This window comes from Hylobates moloch, unplaced genomic scaffold, assembly GCF_009828535.3.
Source record: "Hylobates moloch isolate HMO894 unplaced genomic scaffold, HMol_V3 SCAFFOLD_16, whole genome shotgun sequence".
NCBI lineage: Eukaryota > Metazoa > Chordata > Mammalia > Primates > Hylobatidae > Hylobates > Hylobates moloch.
The window spans coordinates 24,191,300-24,208,645 of NW_026652291.1; the positions used below are offsets into that span (position 1 = coordinate 24,191,300).

The 17,346-nt window shown below is 39.9% G+C and overlaps 1 protein-coding gene across 7 annotated transcripts in view; it reads left to right on the forward strand.

Annotated features, from left to right (window-relative positions):
* The window catches only part of GTF2A1 (general transcription factor IIA subunit 1), a 63,707-nt gene that overhangs the window by 22,590 nt on the left and 23,771 nt on the right, over positions 1 to 17,346 (forward strand). For 4 of the 7 annotated variants that reach the window (XM_058429873.1, XM_058429872.1, XM_058429871.1 and 1 more), the window contains 2 exons: positions 3,927 to 4,028; positions 16,869 to 17,073. In XM_058429873.1, coding sequence (XP_058285856.1) covers positions 4,014 to 4,028; positions 16,869 to 17,073 — 220 coding nt within the window. In that variant the 5' untranslated portion in view covers positions 3,927 to 4,013. Of the gene's footprint in view, positions 1 to 192; positions 363 to 3,926; positions 4,029 to 10,974; positions 11,042 to 15,300; positions 15,385 to 16,868; positions 17,074 to 17,346 lie in introns of those variants that run through there. The other 3 variants (XM_032134791.2, XM_058429874.1, XM_058429875.1) reach the window with 3 other exon arrangements.

Here is a 17,346-nt window from a genome sequence, read left to right on the forward strand (position 1 = left end):
CGGCGCGGGGAGGGCGGGGGAGCCGGCGGGGCCTGGGGCCGCCGCGGGCCGGGCCGGGCCGCGGAGGCGGTTGGGCCCGGTCGGGCGCGCAGCCCCGGCCCCAGAACGCGGCCCCCGGGAGGGAGGGCGGGAGGGGAGCCGCCGCTTCCCCCCGAGGGGCCCGTCCGCGCTGGCTTGACGAGGGCTCCCCGAGTGGCTACAGAACAAAAACCGTGTCTGGGGAATCGGGCGAACCCCTGAGACCCACCGTGATCCACTTTAATGCAGTGGAAGATTAATGGTTACTTTGGGGGTTACTTAGGTTGTTTCTGTGCTTTGGGAACCTTCTCTGGGGCCATTTTATGTTTTAAAAAAGGACGAAGGTTGGTTGAAAAGCACTTATCTCAGTTCCTTCCGAATGGGTAAAATGGCGAAGGGGAAGACCCCCATCGTATCTTCGACTAGCAGAAGCACCAAAACAAACAAAAAAAAGCCTGCAGTGGTCCAAGTGTCCCCGCTTTCGCCTTGAAATTTACCTACTTCTTCCTGTTGGTCCCTTTTTGGTTACTTGCGATCACGTAGGTTTGCAAAAAGCAGTCACATAAATAACCTTTTCAGTCACCAACGCAATGTGATCACTAGTCCACCCAACTCTTATTTTTATGATGACAATAAAACACGTTTTTGCCCGGTCCCGAATGCTGCAGACCAGCCCGCGGCCGCCCGACACCGTACCGTTGGCGACTCGGGTCTATCCATCATGGCTGCGGCCGCTTACCCTGCTTTTCAGTCCCTGAGCCTTGTGGTCCTCCTCCCTTTGGCTGCCCTGTTTATATAGAGCCATTGCCGCTCTCTAATATAGACTCTGCCAGGATGGGAAGGTGCTTTTCAGGCCTACGTCACCGCCTCTCCATTTAAACACCAGATCCGGCTTTAAATAGTGAGAGCTGCTGAGAGCGGGGCTGGGAGGTGCGTGCTCCCGAGGCGAGAGCCAGGCGTGTGCAGAGCTCAATTTATTTCTAGGTCCTTTTTTCACGCTGTAATTTCGCACTCGTCGCGGGCTGCTTTCAGAGCCCCAAGTTTTGGTTTTGTCCTAGCAGCAGCTAGGATTTGTCTTCTTTGTTTGCTAGGGGAAATATATCCGAATCGCTGTCCCTTTTTGTTTACAATTTTCAAAATTTATTATTTAAAACAGAGTTTTAGGTCAGATGGTCTAGCCATTTTTCTTATGTGCATTATTTTTGGGAATTTAAAAAACTGCTTTCTACATTGAAAGTGTTAGCTGCAGAGGACTTGGTTTTGGTAGTGTTTTGTTCAAGTATTCAGGAAATATGTTAGAAATACAGCTCCTAATATTTCATTATGTTTTCCTATAGTAAATATAAAAGACACGAGGCTTTTCAGAGAAATAGATAAGTACCTAAAGCTTCAGTATAGGACCATTTATGTGTAGGAGAATCGTGAGTAGAGGGAAGAGACATACTGCAAACTAGATGAAAAAAAATCTAAGTATAAGTTTATTGCCTTGGATATTGACATGGGTATCCGCTATAAAAATTATTCCAATTTATTTTCAAGCATTGCATCAGGGAATTAACATTTTTGAAGGAAACCTTCTAACAAATCACTTAATAATGCCACTAGTGGCCCTCTGATTTACCAGTTCTTAAGTTTGAAATAACCTGTTTTTTAAAAATTTGGACAAACCTAAATTGTATTTCGTGAAAGAAACTTTGCCTCAGGTATTAGTGTAGAATTTTAAGTAATAATTTAGAAATTGCTTATTTCAAACACTACCTATGTGCCCACATGCTTTTCAAAAATTAGTATCTTGGCTTTTCAAATTGTGAACAATTCTGCTAAATTACTCGTTAGGCATATATTTTGTGAAGAATACACGTTTCCCTTCCTTCAACTATAGGGCTTACGAAGCCGTTAAGTGGTCAAGTTGTGAGTTCATTAAGGCAAAAAAATAAAATCTTAATGATTCATTAAGTAGAGAGTACTAGAAGAAAGCAGATTTATGCCTATACATGTCTGGATCTCCAGGCAAAAGGTTTTTAGAGGTAACTGACTTCAGAAACGCCAAAACACCATCTAGTTTACTGAAAAGCATACGCATTGTCGATTTGAGATTTATACTCCCAATTTAAACCCTCCTAATGCCTCGAGGAGTCATTATTGGTTAAAAAAAAAAAACACACACTTTATAGAGATACTTTCATAATTCAGTTAAGTCATTTTAGGCAAGATGATGTCCATAGTCAGATATACTTTCCTTATATGTAGAATTAGAATGTTAAAGTAGGGACTATAGAAATGTGCATTTTACAGATGAATAAACTTCAAGAGGCGGATTTGGCAAAATAAAGCAGGTTAGTGAGTGGAACAGTAAAGCAAGAACCCAGATACTTGAATTGGTTTTCTTGTAATGAGAAGAATTAAATAGTTTTTAATGGTTGAGGAGAATTGTACTGACAAACTCATTTGTATTTTGTTTATTTTCTGAGACAGGGTCTGGGCCTGTCACCCAGGCTAGAGGGCACTGGTGCAATCTTGGCTCACTGCACCCTCTCCCTCCTGGGCTCAGGCCATCCTCCCACCTCAGCCTCCCAAGTAGCTGGGACTACAGGCACGTGCCACCACTCCTGGCTAATTTTTTTGTGGAGATTGGGTTGCACCATGTTACCCAGGCTGGTCTTGAACTCTTGAGCTCAAGCGATCCTCTCAAAATGCTGGGATTACAGGTCATTGCACCTGGCCTCGTTATTTGTAGTTTTGACAAGGCAAGGACACATTTTCTTAGCAGTTCCCCTGTGATCACAGTGTTGCTGATAGAGATGGTAGTGAAACACATACTTCTGTTTGAAGTTTGCTTATGAGAACAAACACTTGGTTTTATTTGGTAGCCATTAACTTTAACCTTAAGCAAGGTATGAAACACAAGTAATGAGAAAACGTCTAAAAAGCTTGTTAACCATAACTCTCTGATAATGGGTAGGATTTATAACCAGGCAACTCTAGTTTTGTCAAGGCAGCTCTAGTTTTGTCATCTGACACGACTTCCTTTTGTCTAACAGGTTAAAAATACGATGTGGGGGGAAAAAAATAGGATGTGGATTGGGCTAATTGTTCTCTTCCACCTTGTAGTTTTTAAAGAATATTTTATACTTTTTGAAAGTTCTTTCACATCTATTCTCATTTTGCTCATTTTACCATTCAACCTTCTAGAAGCCAGCTGCTTTACTTCCCGCTCCTCCAAGTAATATCAACGGTGCTAATTGTAATAATAATAGTAAACATTTAGAGGGTTCATGTTCATTATAATGTTTCATAGCATTACCTGGGCCGTAGTAGAGGAGAAATCCTGGGAAGGAAATCAGTATACCTTGTTCCTTGGGACCTTGAGACCTGTCATTGTGAGTGTATGAGTAGTTTAATGGTATAGCTTGAAAGTACAGACTGGGTCACACAACAGAAGTTAGGTGATTTTTAAACCTGAATGTTCATTAGGTTGCAGATTATTACCAGGCAGATGGCTCCCGGACATAAGATTCCCCAAAGTCTAAGATTTAGTGGTAAGGTGGTAAGACATACAACAGTTCAAACCAAGCATGGAATAGTAGAAGCCAGACATAAGCAACCCGTAAAGCTGTTATTGAGCATTACATTAAGTATTTTGACTACAACATAGGAAATTATAATTGGAAATTGTATGGACCTTGTAGTCATAGGGATCTTCTGTTTATGAATTGCATTAATCTTAAAATTTTTATTAAAGTATGCAGTCATCAAATCCAGTTTATGGCAAATGATGGTGGTCGTATCTTTAAAGTCATATATAGATGGCAAAATGACTGTTATATTTGTTTTGAATTTGTGAAAACCTGTTATACATTATAACCTGTGAAAAAGTCTTTTTCAAGTCTTTTATTTTTCCTTTAAAGCCTAAATTATACAGATCTGTGATTGAAGATGTCATTAATGATGTGAGAGACATCTTTCTGGATGATGGAGTGGATGAACAAGTACTGATGGAACTAAAAACTGTGAGTTTGTCTTTTTTTTAAATATTCCTACTTTTCACCCCCAAAACATTTTCTTTAGCCAGAGATGAATCTGTAATTTTTCTATAGGATAAACGTGTAGTTGAGTGAAGTGTGCTGGTTTTAAATCCCAGTGCTACCATGCATTCTTCCTCTGACCTTAGGCAAGCTACATTTATATTTTAGTTTCCTTATATGTAAGTTGGAAATTGGTAGTACTTACCTTATAGGTTTGTTTTGAGGATTAAATGGAATAACCGTATAAAATCTTAGCACAATGCCTGATAGTAGCATTAGCAGTTATTATTGGATAGTTAACATTCTACATTTTATGGTCTTATTACTTGACATGTCTGGAAGAATTTTCTTTTTTTTTTTTTTGAGACAGAGTCGGGCTCTGTCACCCAGGCTGGAGTGCAGTGGCACAATCTGGACTTACTGCAACCTGTGCCTCCCAGGCTCAAACCATCCTCCCACCTCTGGGACTACAGGCACATGCCAGCATGCCTGGCTAATTTTTGTATTTTTGGTAGAGATGGTTTTCACCAGGTTGTCAAGGCTGCTTTCCAACTCCTGGCTGCAAGTGATCCTCCCGCCTCGGCCTCCCAAAGTGATAGGATTATGGGCGTGAGCCACAGCGCCCAGCTTTAATCTTACCTTTTTTTAATGGTCTTAATGTACCTGTATTCTAAAGTGTGTTTTAAGTTGTAGGGATTAAGTGCTTGATAGAAGAATTTTAGGTTCTTGAAGTAGACCCTTTATGTAGGCCAAATGTTTTAAATATATTTTACATTAAGAGCTGGTTTTCTGTATTTTGGATTCAAGTGGAAATATTTAGATTATTTTTATTAGCAGTTGTGTTTTCCTTGCATTGCAATGACTCATGAAATTTGGAATATTTTTGCCCTGTTGATTAGAATAGTGGTTCTCAAAGTATAGTTCATGGAGTCCTGAGTTCTCCCCAAGGGTTCTTTCAAGGGGTCCACAAGGTTGACTAAATGCTCAAGTCTGGAAAATCATAGTTTGCCTGTCATTCTTTCAAGTAAAAGTTGTATTCTGTGAGAAAAGTGACCAGTTAAATTCACAACTCAAGTGCACAGGTGCTTTTCCTTGAGATAACTGTAAATAAGCAGCAGAAATGCTTTATGTATACTTCTCATTTCTGATGAACTGAATATTAAAAAGATGTGGACTCAATGTTGATATTAAGAAATTTGATTGATATTTCGTAATTAGGTGTGTTTACATTTGAAAGATCATATAATTCACTGAACTTGTATTTTCTGAATATCCAATGCATAATGTTGGAAAATTCATTCAAAAATGCAAGATAAATTAATGGACTTTAAAAGTATGAAAAGTTCATAGTTATATGGTTTCATATTCTGCATTGTAACTAACTTTTAAGAAACTATCACTTAAAAGTACCTTTTCTTTTCCCAACTACTTAATTGTAGGAAGGCAGATTTTCTTTGTATACCTCAACCAAAACAAAGCAAAAACAGAGGCAGATATGAGAATCTATCTCTTTTCCTTTGAGACATTTGTCATTCTCACTCAATTTTATTTACTAAAATATGGCTATTTTCAGAAAAATGTCATTTATGTTAACATAATGGATCCATTATTTCTAAACAAATTAGTAAACATTAAAAATTTGTTATAATTTCTATTAGTATAAATACAGGTGGATGTAATTCACATACAGAAAAGCTCTTTGAAGGTCTCAGTGATTTTTTTTTTTTTTTTTTTTGAGACAGAGTTTCGCTCTGTCGTCCAGGCTGGAGTGTATTGGCGCTATCTTGGCTCACTGCAAGCTTCGCCTCCCGGGTTCATGCCATTCTCCTGCCTCAGCTTCCTGAGTAGCTGGGACTACAGGCGCCCGCCATGACGCCTGGCTAATTTTTTTGTATTTTTAATAGAGACGGGGTTTCACCATGTTAGCCAGGAGGATGGTTTCGATCTCCTGACCTTGTGATCCGCCCGCCTCGGCCTCCCAAAGTGCTGGGATTACACAGACGCGAGCCACCGCGCCCGGCCGGGTCTCAGTAATTTGATAAAGCGTCCTGAGATGAAAGAGTTTTAGAACTGCTGGTTTAGAAGTTGATTATTAGGCTCCTTTAAATCTATGTACAAATAAATAATCACAGTTAATAAATGTTAAGGAACATTTGTTGTGGTCTCATTTATCCATTCAACATAGGTGTGGAGGCTGCAACTTGGCAACCAGTTTATTTTACGTAAAGCAAATCTCACCTTGATTGTGGTGATGAAGTAGGTCTTGGTGTATTTATTAATAGATACCTACAGGAAACTTCTCTAGAATTTTCAATAAGAATATTCCTGTGTGAGGAGTTTGAGACCAGCCTGGCCAACATGGTGAAACCCCATCTCTAGTACAAAAATTAGCTGGGCATGGTGGTGTGTGCCTGTAATCCCAGCTACTGGGGAGGCTGAGGCAGGAGAATGTCTTGAACCCAGGAGGCGGGGGTTGCAGTGAGCGGAGATCGTGCCACTACACTCCAGCCTGGGTGATAGAGCAAGACTCCGTCTCAAAAAAAAAACAAAAACCAAGAATATTCCTGTGTGAGGTAGGAAAAATATATAGGTGTGGAACAGATGAGCAAATATTTATTTACCTTGAGAAAAATTAAGGGTTACTAATAGTGAAGAGTAGGTATCTAAAAATACAAGTGTAAGAGTGCTAATTCCCAGACATGAGTTGGAAGAAGAACAATATAAATTGTTCAAGTAGCATGAAGTAACTGAGGGATGTGAATAATAAGAAAACAAGCTTGTTTTGATTCCTTAGTGTAACGTGGAATGAGTTTTTTGCAATTTATGTTATACTTTTATAATGATTGTCTTTGTAGTTTTGTGATCTTGTATAGAAGATGCAGCATTTTTAGGTGTAGAAAATCAGTTCTAAAGATGTTAGGTAATTTTCTTTAGGTCAAACTAGTGGTCAGTCTAGATTGTTATCTACTCTTGTTTTCACAGTGAAAATCTGGAGAATTTTTCCTGTCGTTAACAGTAGAATCGAGACATTCTCTCGAAGAGAATGAGCTATCTTTGAGACCAAATGTTTCCATCTCCATTTTTGTTATATATGACTTTTTTAGTACATATTTTATAGGTAACACACTGATTTTTAGTTTAATGGTTAGTTTTTAATGACAAAAAATGTGACCTACTCAACTTTGAATCTCCAGCTTCTACCACGATGTCTGGGCATATGTGGTTGGCATTCAGTAAGTATTTGATTGAATTGTTTGATAATAGATACGGCACCTGAATCTAACTGAACAAAATAGTGTAATATTCTTGTTGTTTTTAAATGGGCCATACTCTTCTATCTGGGTTGTATTGGAGTTAAAAATAAAACGGTTAGACTAAAACGAGTTTGTTATTTTAATTCTCTGCACTGAATTTCTTCAGGATCTCATTAGAATTTCTAGAATATGCCCTAGATTTAACAGCTGGACAGCCAGCATTGTCCAATAGAACTTTCTGCAGTGATGAAAATGTTCTATAACTGTGCTCTTCAGTATGGTAGCCACTAGCCACATGTGCTTATTGAGCACTCAAAATGTGGTTGGTGGAACTGAGGAACTGAATTTTTATTAATCTAAACTTAAATCACTACATATGGCTAGTTGCTGCCATATTGGACTGCTCAGGTTTAGACATTCTTGCTTAATAAAACGAACTTTAATTTCATATTTTATGGTTTCGAAAGCCTGTCATTAGCTCTAGCCCCTCTCCCTACTTTTTCGGTCCATTTTACAAACTTATCAAAAGCTTTTATAAGGCTGTAAAGGAGGCAGTGGTGAATTAGATTGAGAACAAAGATGAATGATGAGAATGCATGTAATTTGAGGGTTAATGAGGTAAGCAGAAAGGGAGATGATAAGAATATTTCAACCCAATCTTTGAGGTTATCTCTTGAAACACTGGTCCTACTTTAATGTGTAAATTGTGAGAGGTAGAAAAGACACAATAAAATACAGCCCTGGTTTTCAGTAAATCTATATTTGAATATAAATGTGTTTTGGATTGGTGAGTGTCTATGGGTGGGAATGACACTGTAGAAATTCTCTTCAAAGTGAATGATAAAATCAACCTGATTTCTAGATTTTCCAGCTTACCTATGTCCAAATGTCAAGTACTGTGGGAGATATAAAACATTTTCTCTCTTTTTAATAAAACAAATGAGAAGAGTTGCCTCAATTGGAAGTATATCTGAAATTCAGTTTATCTGCCCCTGGTTCAGATTTCTCAACATTGGCATTATTGACATTTTGCACTGGTTAATTCTTCGTTGCAGGGGCTGTCCTGTTGATTGTAGGATGTTAGCACAGCTGGCCTCTGCCCACTAGATGCCAGTAGCACTCTTCAGTTGTAACCAAAAATGTCTCTAGACATTGCCAGATGTCGCTGGGGGTGCAAAATCACCTCTGGCTGAGAACCACTATTCTAAATATACTCTAGTTATATATATAAAGTACTTGATACACTCTGTGTATAAATATTTGGACCATAAGTTGAATAATAATCTACTATTGCATTTCATTTACTCTTAGGGAAAGCTCTGTTTCTATAGCATTATTTCTTGGGAACCCAGAAGTGTAATATATTTTATCCAGGAGCTAGATGTTTTGTGAAAGTAGGAGAATTCTTCAGAATTTCTAGCCCACCATGTTGCCAGGTTTAGCCACCTAACCTCTGGGCTTGTGATGTGAGGGGCTGCAGTGAAGGTCTCTGATGTGGCCTGGAGACATTTTCTCCATGGTCTTGGGGATTAACAGTAGGGGAGTGGTAAGGGGATTAACTTGGGGATCAGTAGGTCTCATCACATTTTATAGATGAGAAAGTAGACTTGGAATGTGCTTTGACAAGATCATTTAGCTAATAAATGGTAGAGCCATGAACCTAGCCCTTTTGCCTCCATGTGACATATGCAGTACTTAGCAGTAAAAAGGAAGGTAACACACACGCCCTGCCCCAATCCCATTCTTTACCCGGGTATATGCACCCCACTTACCTAAAGTCAGCCAACTGGTGCATGCAGATGATTTTCCTTTGGGTCGGGGGTCTCCTCAGTATCGTCCCTTCTGTGGGTCACCAGAAATATGTTACAGAACCCCAATACTTACCCAAAGGTAGCCATTGAGTCAGGGTTTCTGCACTATAGCCCTTTCTGTGGTCGCCAGAAATATGTTACAAGACAGAAAAATGTGTTACAGGAAAGGGGTCCTGATCCAGACCCCAAGAGAGGGTTCTTGGGTCTTGCACATGAAATAATCCAGGGCGAGTCCTCAGAGCAAAGTGAAAGCAAGTTTATTAAGAAAGTAAAGGAATAAAAGAATGTCTACTCCATAGAGCAGCCCTGATGGCTGCTGGTTGCACATTTTTATGGTTATTTCTCTCTCTCTGTCTTTTTTTAAAATTTTTTTATTATTATTATTATTTTTTTGAGACGGAGCTTCACTCTGTGACCCAGGCTGGAGTGCGGTGGCGGGATCTCGAGTTTTGACTAGATCTTGGGTTGTTGGTGGGTGGCACCTGAGATGGTTTTGAGGGTCGGCGACTTGCTCTGCAGTCTAGTTTAGAGACTAGGAATTTGGACTAGTACTGGGATTAAAGGGAGGCAGGTGTGAGGGTCCTGGGGTACAGAATGCAGAGACATTTACTCTCCAGCCCTGACTGGGACATTGAAGTCAGACCACTTGGGTTATATCCCTATTCTGTCTGCCATTATAGTGATATTGGATAAGCTACCTAACTTCTTTCTCGTCAGATTCTTTTTCTGTAAAAGGGAGATAATAATGTCTATCTTATAGGACTTTTGTGAAAAAACTAGTTTGTACATGTATTTATAAAGTACACAGAATTTAGTAAGTTTTAGTTATTCGTCTAGTTAACACGATATACAAATGTACACCTGAATCATTTTGGGAACAGAAGATGAATTTTTTCCATGTAATTTCAGATACCTGGCAAAGATTAGTATTCCTGATTGTTTTCAATACTATGTTAGTGGCTGGGTGCGGTGTCTCATGCCCATAATTCCAGCACTTTGGGAGGCCGAGGTGGGCGAATCACTTGGGGTCAGGAGTTTGAAACCAGCCTGGCCAACATGGTGAAACCCCGTCTCTACTAAAAATACAAAAATTAGCCGGGCATAGTGGCGCATGCTTGTAATCCCAGCTACTGGGGAGGCTGAGACAGGAGAATTGCTTGAACCCAGAAGGCGGAGGTTGCAGTGAGCCAAGATCGTGCCATTACACTCCAGCCTGGACAACAAAGTGACACTCCATATCCAAAAAAACAAAACCAAAAATGTATGTTAGTATGATTACTATTGCCAAAATAGTGTTTCATCATTTATTTTATTTATTTTCATCATGTTGGTCAGGCTGGTCTTGAACTCCTGCCCTCGTGATCTGCCTACCTCGGCCTCCCAAAGTGCTGGGTTTACAGGCATGAGCCACTGCGCCCGGCCTCATTGTTTAAACAGTTGATATCTAATATTTTGATAAATAAAATTAAGATTGTGTGAAAATGGAATTGTAGAGAAACTGTAAACATTCAATTAATTTGAACTTTGTGGTAATTGGCATTATAAGCTTAATACAAAGTACTTGTATGATACTCTTTTTGTATGTCTTACATTACCTAGAACCAGTATTGTAGTACTTGGTAAATAATGATTTTCAATAGATTACTTGCCTCTCCCAAAGCTGTTGGAAATGTGTGGGGCCATGTTCAACATTTCATGAGGATTTTTGGCATTTATTAGGCAGGAGCCAGGAATATTGCAATTCCTGCATATTGTGGGACCATTCTGTATGATAAAGAATTGTCCTGCCCAAAATGTCAGTAGCATCCTTATATAGGAACAGTATTCTAGAAGACAATAGTTTTGTTTTCCCTTCTTTGAAATTAGATCCTGAATAAGACAGTTGCTGCCCAGAAGATGTTCATACTTTGGTAGAAATGGTAGACTTTGTGTGGTAAGTACAAAATAGAAATGTCTTTTATGCATGGAGGCAGTGAGTGATGGCTTTTCTTTGAGGCTGTTGAGACTTTGACATTTGTATAGGGAATTGTGGGAGAAAACTGCTGATCATAAGGAATAGTCTATTAAGGTTACATATGCTATATTCAGGGACCTCCAAGTAATTTGGTACTGTGAGAAAATAGAGTACAAGTTATAGTAGCAATTGTTGTGTGGTAACATGCTATACTAAGGAGCTTGGTCTTTAGTGTGAGGATTATCTGGGATACTAGTTAAAATGCAGATTTTTGGATTTTCCAGAGAGTCTGGCTTGATAGGGGTAGTAAAATGAGACCTAGGAATCTTTTGCAAATAAGTATTCCAGGTTGTTAGATGGTGTATTAGTTCATTTTCACACTGCTAATAAAGACATATACACACTGCTGATAAAGACATACCTGAAACTGGGAACAAAAAAAGGTTTAATTGGACTTACAGTTCCACATGGCTGGGGAGGCCTCAGAATCATAGTGGGAAGTGAAAGGCTCTTACTTGGCAGTGGCAAGAGAAAATGAGGAAGAAGCAAAAGCGGAAACCCCTGATAAACCCATCAGATCTCGTGAGACTTTATCACAAGAATAGTATGGGAAAGACTGGGCCCTATGATTGAGTTAACCTCCCCCTGCGTCCTTCCCACAACATGTGGGAATTCTGGGAGATACAATTCAAGTTGAGATTTTGGTGGGACACAGCCAAACAATATCATTCTGTCTCTGGCCCTCCAAATCTCATGTCCTCATATTTCAAAACCAATCATAGCTTCCCAGCAGTCCCCCAAAGTCTTAACTCATTTCAGCATTAACACAAATGTCCACAGTCTCCAGAGTCTCATCTGAGACAAGGCAAGTCCCTTCTGCCTATGAGCCTGTAAAATCAAAAGCAAGCTAGTTACTTCCTAGATACAGCGGGGGTACAGAAAGCTGTTGCAAATGGGAGAAATTGGCCAAAACAAAGGGGTTACAGGGCCAATACAAGTCCGAAATCCAGCGGGGTAGTCTTATGTTAAAACTCGAAAATGATCTCCTTTGACTCCAGGTCTCACATCCAGGTCATGCTGACGCAAGAGGTGGGCTCCCATGGTCTTGGGCAGCTCCGCCCCGTGGCTTTGCAGGGTACAATCTTGCTTCCAGCTGCTTTCACGGGCTGGCATTGAGTGCGGCTTTTCCAGGAGCACGGTGCAAGCTGTTGGTGGGTCTGCCATTTTGGTATCTAGAGGACCGTGGCCCTCTTCTCACAGCTCCACTGGGCACTGCCCCAATAGGGACTCTGTATAGGGGCTCCGACTCCACCTTTTTCTTCTGCACTGCCCTAGCAGAGGTTCTCCGTGAGGGCTCTGCCTCTGCAGCAGCAGACTTTTGCTTGGGATCCAGGCATTTCCATACATCTTCTGAAATCTAGGTGGAAGTTCCCAAACCTCAATTTTTGACTTCTGTGCTGCACCCGCAGACTCAACACCTCATGGACGCTGCCAAGGTTTGGGGCTTCCACCCTCTGAAGCCACAGCCTGAGCTCTATGTTGGCCCGTTTCAGCTGGAGTGGCTGGGAAAACAGGGCACGAAGTCCCTAGGCTGCACACAGCATGGGGACCCTGGGCCTAGCTCCTGAAACCACTTTTCCCTCCTGGGTCTCTGGGCTTGTGATGGAAGGGGCTGCAGTGAAGGTCTCTGATGTGGCCTGGAGACATTTTCCCCATGGTCTTGAAGATTAATATTAGGCTCCTTGCTACTTATGCAGATTTCTCCAGCCAGCTTGAATTTCTCCTCAAAAAATGGCTTTTTCTTTTCCACAGCATTATCAGGCTGCAAATTTTCTGAACTTCTATGCTTTGTTTCCCTTTTAAAACGGAATGCTTTTAACAGCACCCAGGTCACCTTTTGAATGCTTTTCTGCTTAGAAATTTCTTCTGCCAGATAACCTAAATCATCTCTCAAGTTCAGAGTTCCACAAATCTCTAGGGCAGGGGCAAAATGCCGCCAATCTCTTCGCTAACGCATAACAAGGGTCACCTTTGCTCCAGTTCCTAACACGTTCCTCATCTCCATCTGAGACCACCTCAGCCTGGACCTTATTGTTCATATCACTATCAGCATTTTCATCAAAGCCATTCAACAAGTCTTTAGGAAGTTCCAAACTTTCCCACATTTTCCTGTTTTCTTCTGAGCTCCCCAAACCGTTCCAACCTCTGCCTGTTAGACAGTTCCAAAGTCACTTCCATATTTTCAGGTATTTTTTCAGCAATGCCCCACTCTACTGGTACCAGTTGACTATATTAGTATGTTTTCATGCTGCTGATAAAGACATGCCCAAAACTGGGAACAAAAAAAGCTTTAATTGGACTTACAGTTTCACATGGCTGGGGAGGCCTCAAAATCATGGCGGTAGGTGAAAGACTCTTCTTACGTGTTGGCAGCAAGAGAAAATGAGGAACAAGCAAAAGCAAAAACACCTGATAAACCCATCAGATCTCCTGAGAATAGTGTGGGAAAGACCGGCCCCCATGGTTCAATTACCTGTCCCTCCCACAGCACATGGGAATTCTGGGAGATACAATTCAAGTTATTTTGGTGGGAATACAGCCAAACCATATCAGGTACGTAGGTAGGTAGATAGATAAATAGATTAATTACTTTGTTGTGGTTCCAGTTTTTAAGCAGAGGATATCATATTTATAATTTTAAAAAATTCACCTGATAACAGTGTAGAACAGTGTTTCTCAAACTTCTTGACTAGGACCCTCCTTAAGAATTAATAGTATTTAACATTTTGAATAAATATATGCACAAGTGTATGTATGTATAACAAAAATCTGCAAAAGTTTTTTCTCAGTGCAATACAATCTGATTTTTTCTTTCAGTTCTATTTTGTTTACAAAAAACATTCTTAGGGGAGAGAGGGAGGGAGAAGGGGAAACGAAAGGGAGAGAGGGACGGAGAAGGGGAGGGAAGGAGAGAGAAAGAAAGGAAAGGGAGAGGAGAGAGGGCTACAAAGAAAATTCTAAATTGACTGTGAATCACTAGTAGGTTGCAGTCCTCAGTTTGAAAAACATCGGTCTAGATTTTAAAGCAGTTCTCACTTTAGCATACATCAGAATAACCTGAATAACCCCCTGCTGGTTTAGTATTTTTAACAAGTACCCAGGTAATGCTGATGTTGGGTCTAGAACCACATTTTGAGGATCACTCATTTATAGAGGATAGATTGGAAGGGCAAGTGTCCACTGGAATGTCTGCTCTGTAAGGTCGAGCATTTTTCTCGGGTTTGTTCACTGTATCTTTTCAATGCGTGTAACAGTGTTTGGCATATAGGACATAATTATTTGTGGACTGTATGACTTGATGCAGGAAACTCAAGAGTTGAGTCACTACATTACTACTGTTTGCGGTACTGCTGGGCAGAAAGGACCAGGGCCATGTCATAGAGATACATTGGAACAGTGAATCAGAATAGACAATAATGGTGGGCTGTTGGGGTGGATTCTGACTCCTAGGTCGTTTACATGGGAGTCTAGATGAGTCATGGTGCCTAGTACTTAGCCACACATGATGGGTATTCATTAATGTTTGCCATTATCATAGGAGCTTCGTAGAAGTGATGGGTTGAGATTGCTGTGGGTAAACCAGTTGGAGGTGGTAAAAGTGAAGCATAAAATTTAGAAAATTATGATTTAAAAAACTTTTTAAACAAAACATTAATAAGACCTTTTTTCACCTTGATTTTTGGCTCACAAGAAACAGGCTTTGTTTTGTTTTGGAAGAGAGGAGAAGATGTAGAAGGTTTGGGTGATAAAAGAGTGTTTGGAAGCCTTACTATATATAATACATTAGTCATAATGTGTTTTATTTAGCATGTGAGTGTCTATTTTGATGGTGCGCTATTCTAGATGCCTACTTTACAGAGATGAATCAGACACAACATGGGCTCTCAGAAAGTAGTGCTTGTTACTACGGGAAGAAGCTAGCTGTTTTTCGCCCGAGATTAGCACAGACTTAAATTTATTCACTGGAAGTGAGTTTAGAAGTAATCTAATTCAATTGGTTCCCCTTTTGGGTGAAGAAGATGCTTAAGAAAGATAAATGATTAGGTTACATAAATGGCCAAACCAGGACTAACTGGGTGCCTGACTTCTGGTGTAAGGCTCTATTAAACAGTTAGTGCCACCACCACTGCCACCAATAATAATAAATTTTGATCACCAACTTTATGTAACACTGATAATTGTTTTACATAGATATGTCATTTAATCCTCTCAACAACCAGTGAGATGCATCTTGTTACCATCTCTCTAAGAATAGACTTCAGGTAAGTCTAAATACTGGGCCTGCCAGTAGGATTCCCTAGGAAATTGACCTTAACATTTGCTTTTTCAGTAAGCCCTTAGAGATTTAGTGGAATTGTTACTAGCATCAAGACAACAAATCTAGAATGTCTGGAATGATTGGAAGGGTCAGAAGACTATAAAAAATCTCTATGAGTATGACCAGGCATGGTAACTCATGCCTGTAATCTCAGCTCTTTGGGAGGCCAAGGTGAGCAGATTGCTTGAGCCCAGGAGTTGAGATCTTGTCTCTATTTCTTAAATTAAAAAAAATAAAATAAAAAAATAAAAAACTCTCTGTGAGTATGGCAAAGGGAAGTTCTTGAAGGATCTGGTAGAAGCTTCAGGTCAATTAGGCAATATCCCAAGAGCAAATCCTGGAGGAGAAGACAAAGTATGTGTAGATCCTTGTGTACAGAATGACCGAATGAAGTTTTATCTGTATTTTCAGGGAATAGCTTGTGACTTTTTGGCCAGTTTCTTATAAGGTTAAGGCTCGAGATTGAACACTAAACCTGGTAGAGAGGAAGAATGAAATCATTGCACATGTTTTCTTTTCTTTCTTTTTGTCCATTCTGATTTTTCCCATCATAGAATCTAAGTTGAAATGAGAAAATAGAAATGGCTAAACAGAAAAGGATTGCCAATTGGCATAATGGAAGAAGGAAGGACATTTCAAGAAGTGTGGAAAGTTGGGATAACTACTAAGACCTTCGGGCATTGCTGGTTCTTTTTCTTTATGTAGGATTGGACAGATGGAAAGTTAGGCTTTTCTTCTTTGGGGGATTGCCTCTATGTTTCTCACTGTTGTAAATGAATTTATATGTTTTGTATGTTATTTAAGAATTTATGTTTTATATGTTGAAGCAGAACATTTTGTATTTTGTATTTTTATAAGGAAAAAGTTCCATATAAAAATAGTTTAGTGGGCCGGGCGTGGTGGCTCACGCTTGTAATCCCAGCACTTTGGGAGGCCGAGGCAGGCGAATCACGAGGTCAGGAGATCCAGACATCGGGGGGGCCCATCAGGAAAAGGGTGAACCGGAGGGGTTCAGTGACCGAGAGCCATCACACAACCTGGGGCAGAAAAAAAAAAAAAAAAAAAAAATAGTTTAGTAATGGTTTTGATATCATAAAGGATAATCTTTGATTACTAAAGAAGTTGCTTATATGAAACTCATTGTTAAATAATAGCTGCTGATTCAGGAATTACTATAGAAAGTTTATTGGAAGATATAAAAGGAAACAAAATCTCCAGTACTCTGATGTGGCAAAAATGAGGTTTGAGACTTTAAAATTTTGTTTTTGTTATTGTTAACACTTGGGTTAGAATTATAGATCTGTTGTATTTCTGTGTCTGTATCAGTTTTTAAAATGGAATAACTTTATAAAGAGATTAATAAAACTGTTGTGTTCATCTGTCCAGAGTTTTTTTTCACTTAGAAATCTTTAATGTTCTTTGCCTTAGTTATGGGAAAACAAACTAATGCAGTCCAGGGCAGTAGATGGATTTCATTCAGAAGAGCAGCAGCTTCTACTGCAAGTTCAACAGCAGCATCAACCCCAGCAGCAGCAGCATCACCACCATCACCATCATCAGCAAACTCAGCCTCAGCAGACGGTACCTCAGCAAGCGCAGACCCAGCAGGTCCTTATTCCCGCATCACAGCAAGGTGAGACTGGATTTGTTTTCCTATTTACGACTTGGAAATTCAGTTTGTTGTTATGAAAGAAGAGAAATATTCTGCATTTCTTGGATCTTGTCTTTTAAGGGGCGCATGGAGAACCTAAAAATAAACAAACAAAAACCCCTCTGTTGATTTCGGGCTTTTTTCCACTTACTCTTGGCTGAGGGATGTGTGTGTATGTAAATGTAGATAAATTTGTATAAAATGTAGATTGTATCTGTAGAGTAATGGTAGACAAGTAATTTACTAATTGAAAGC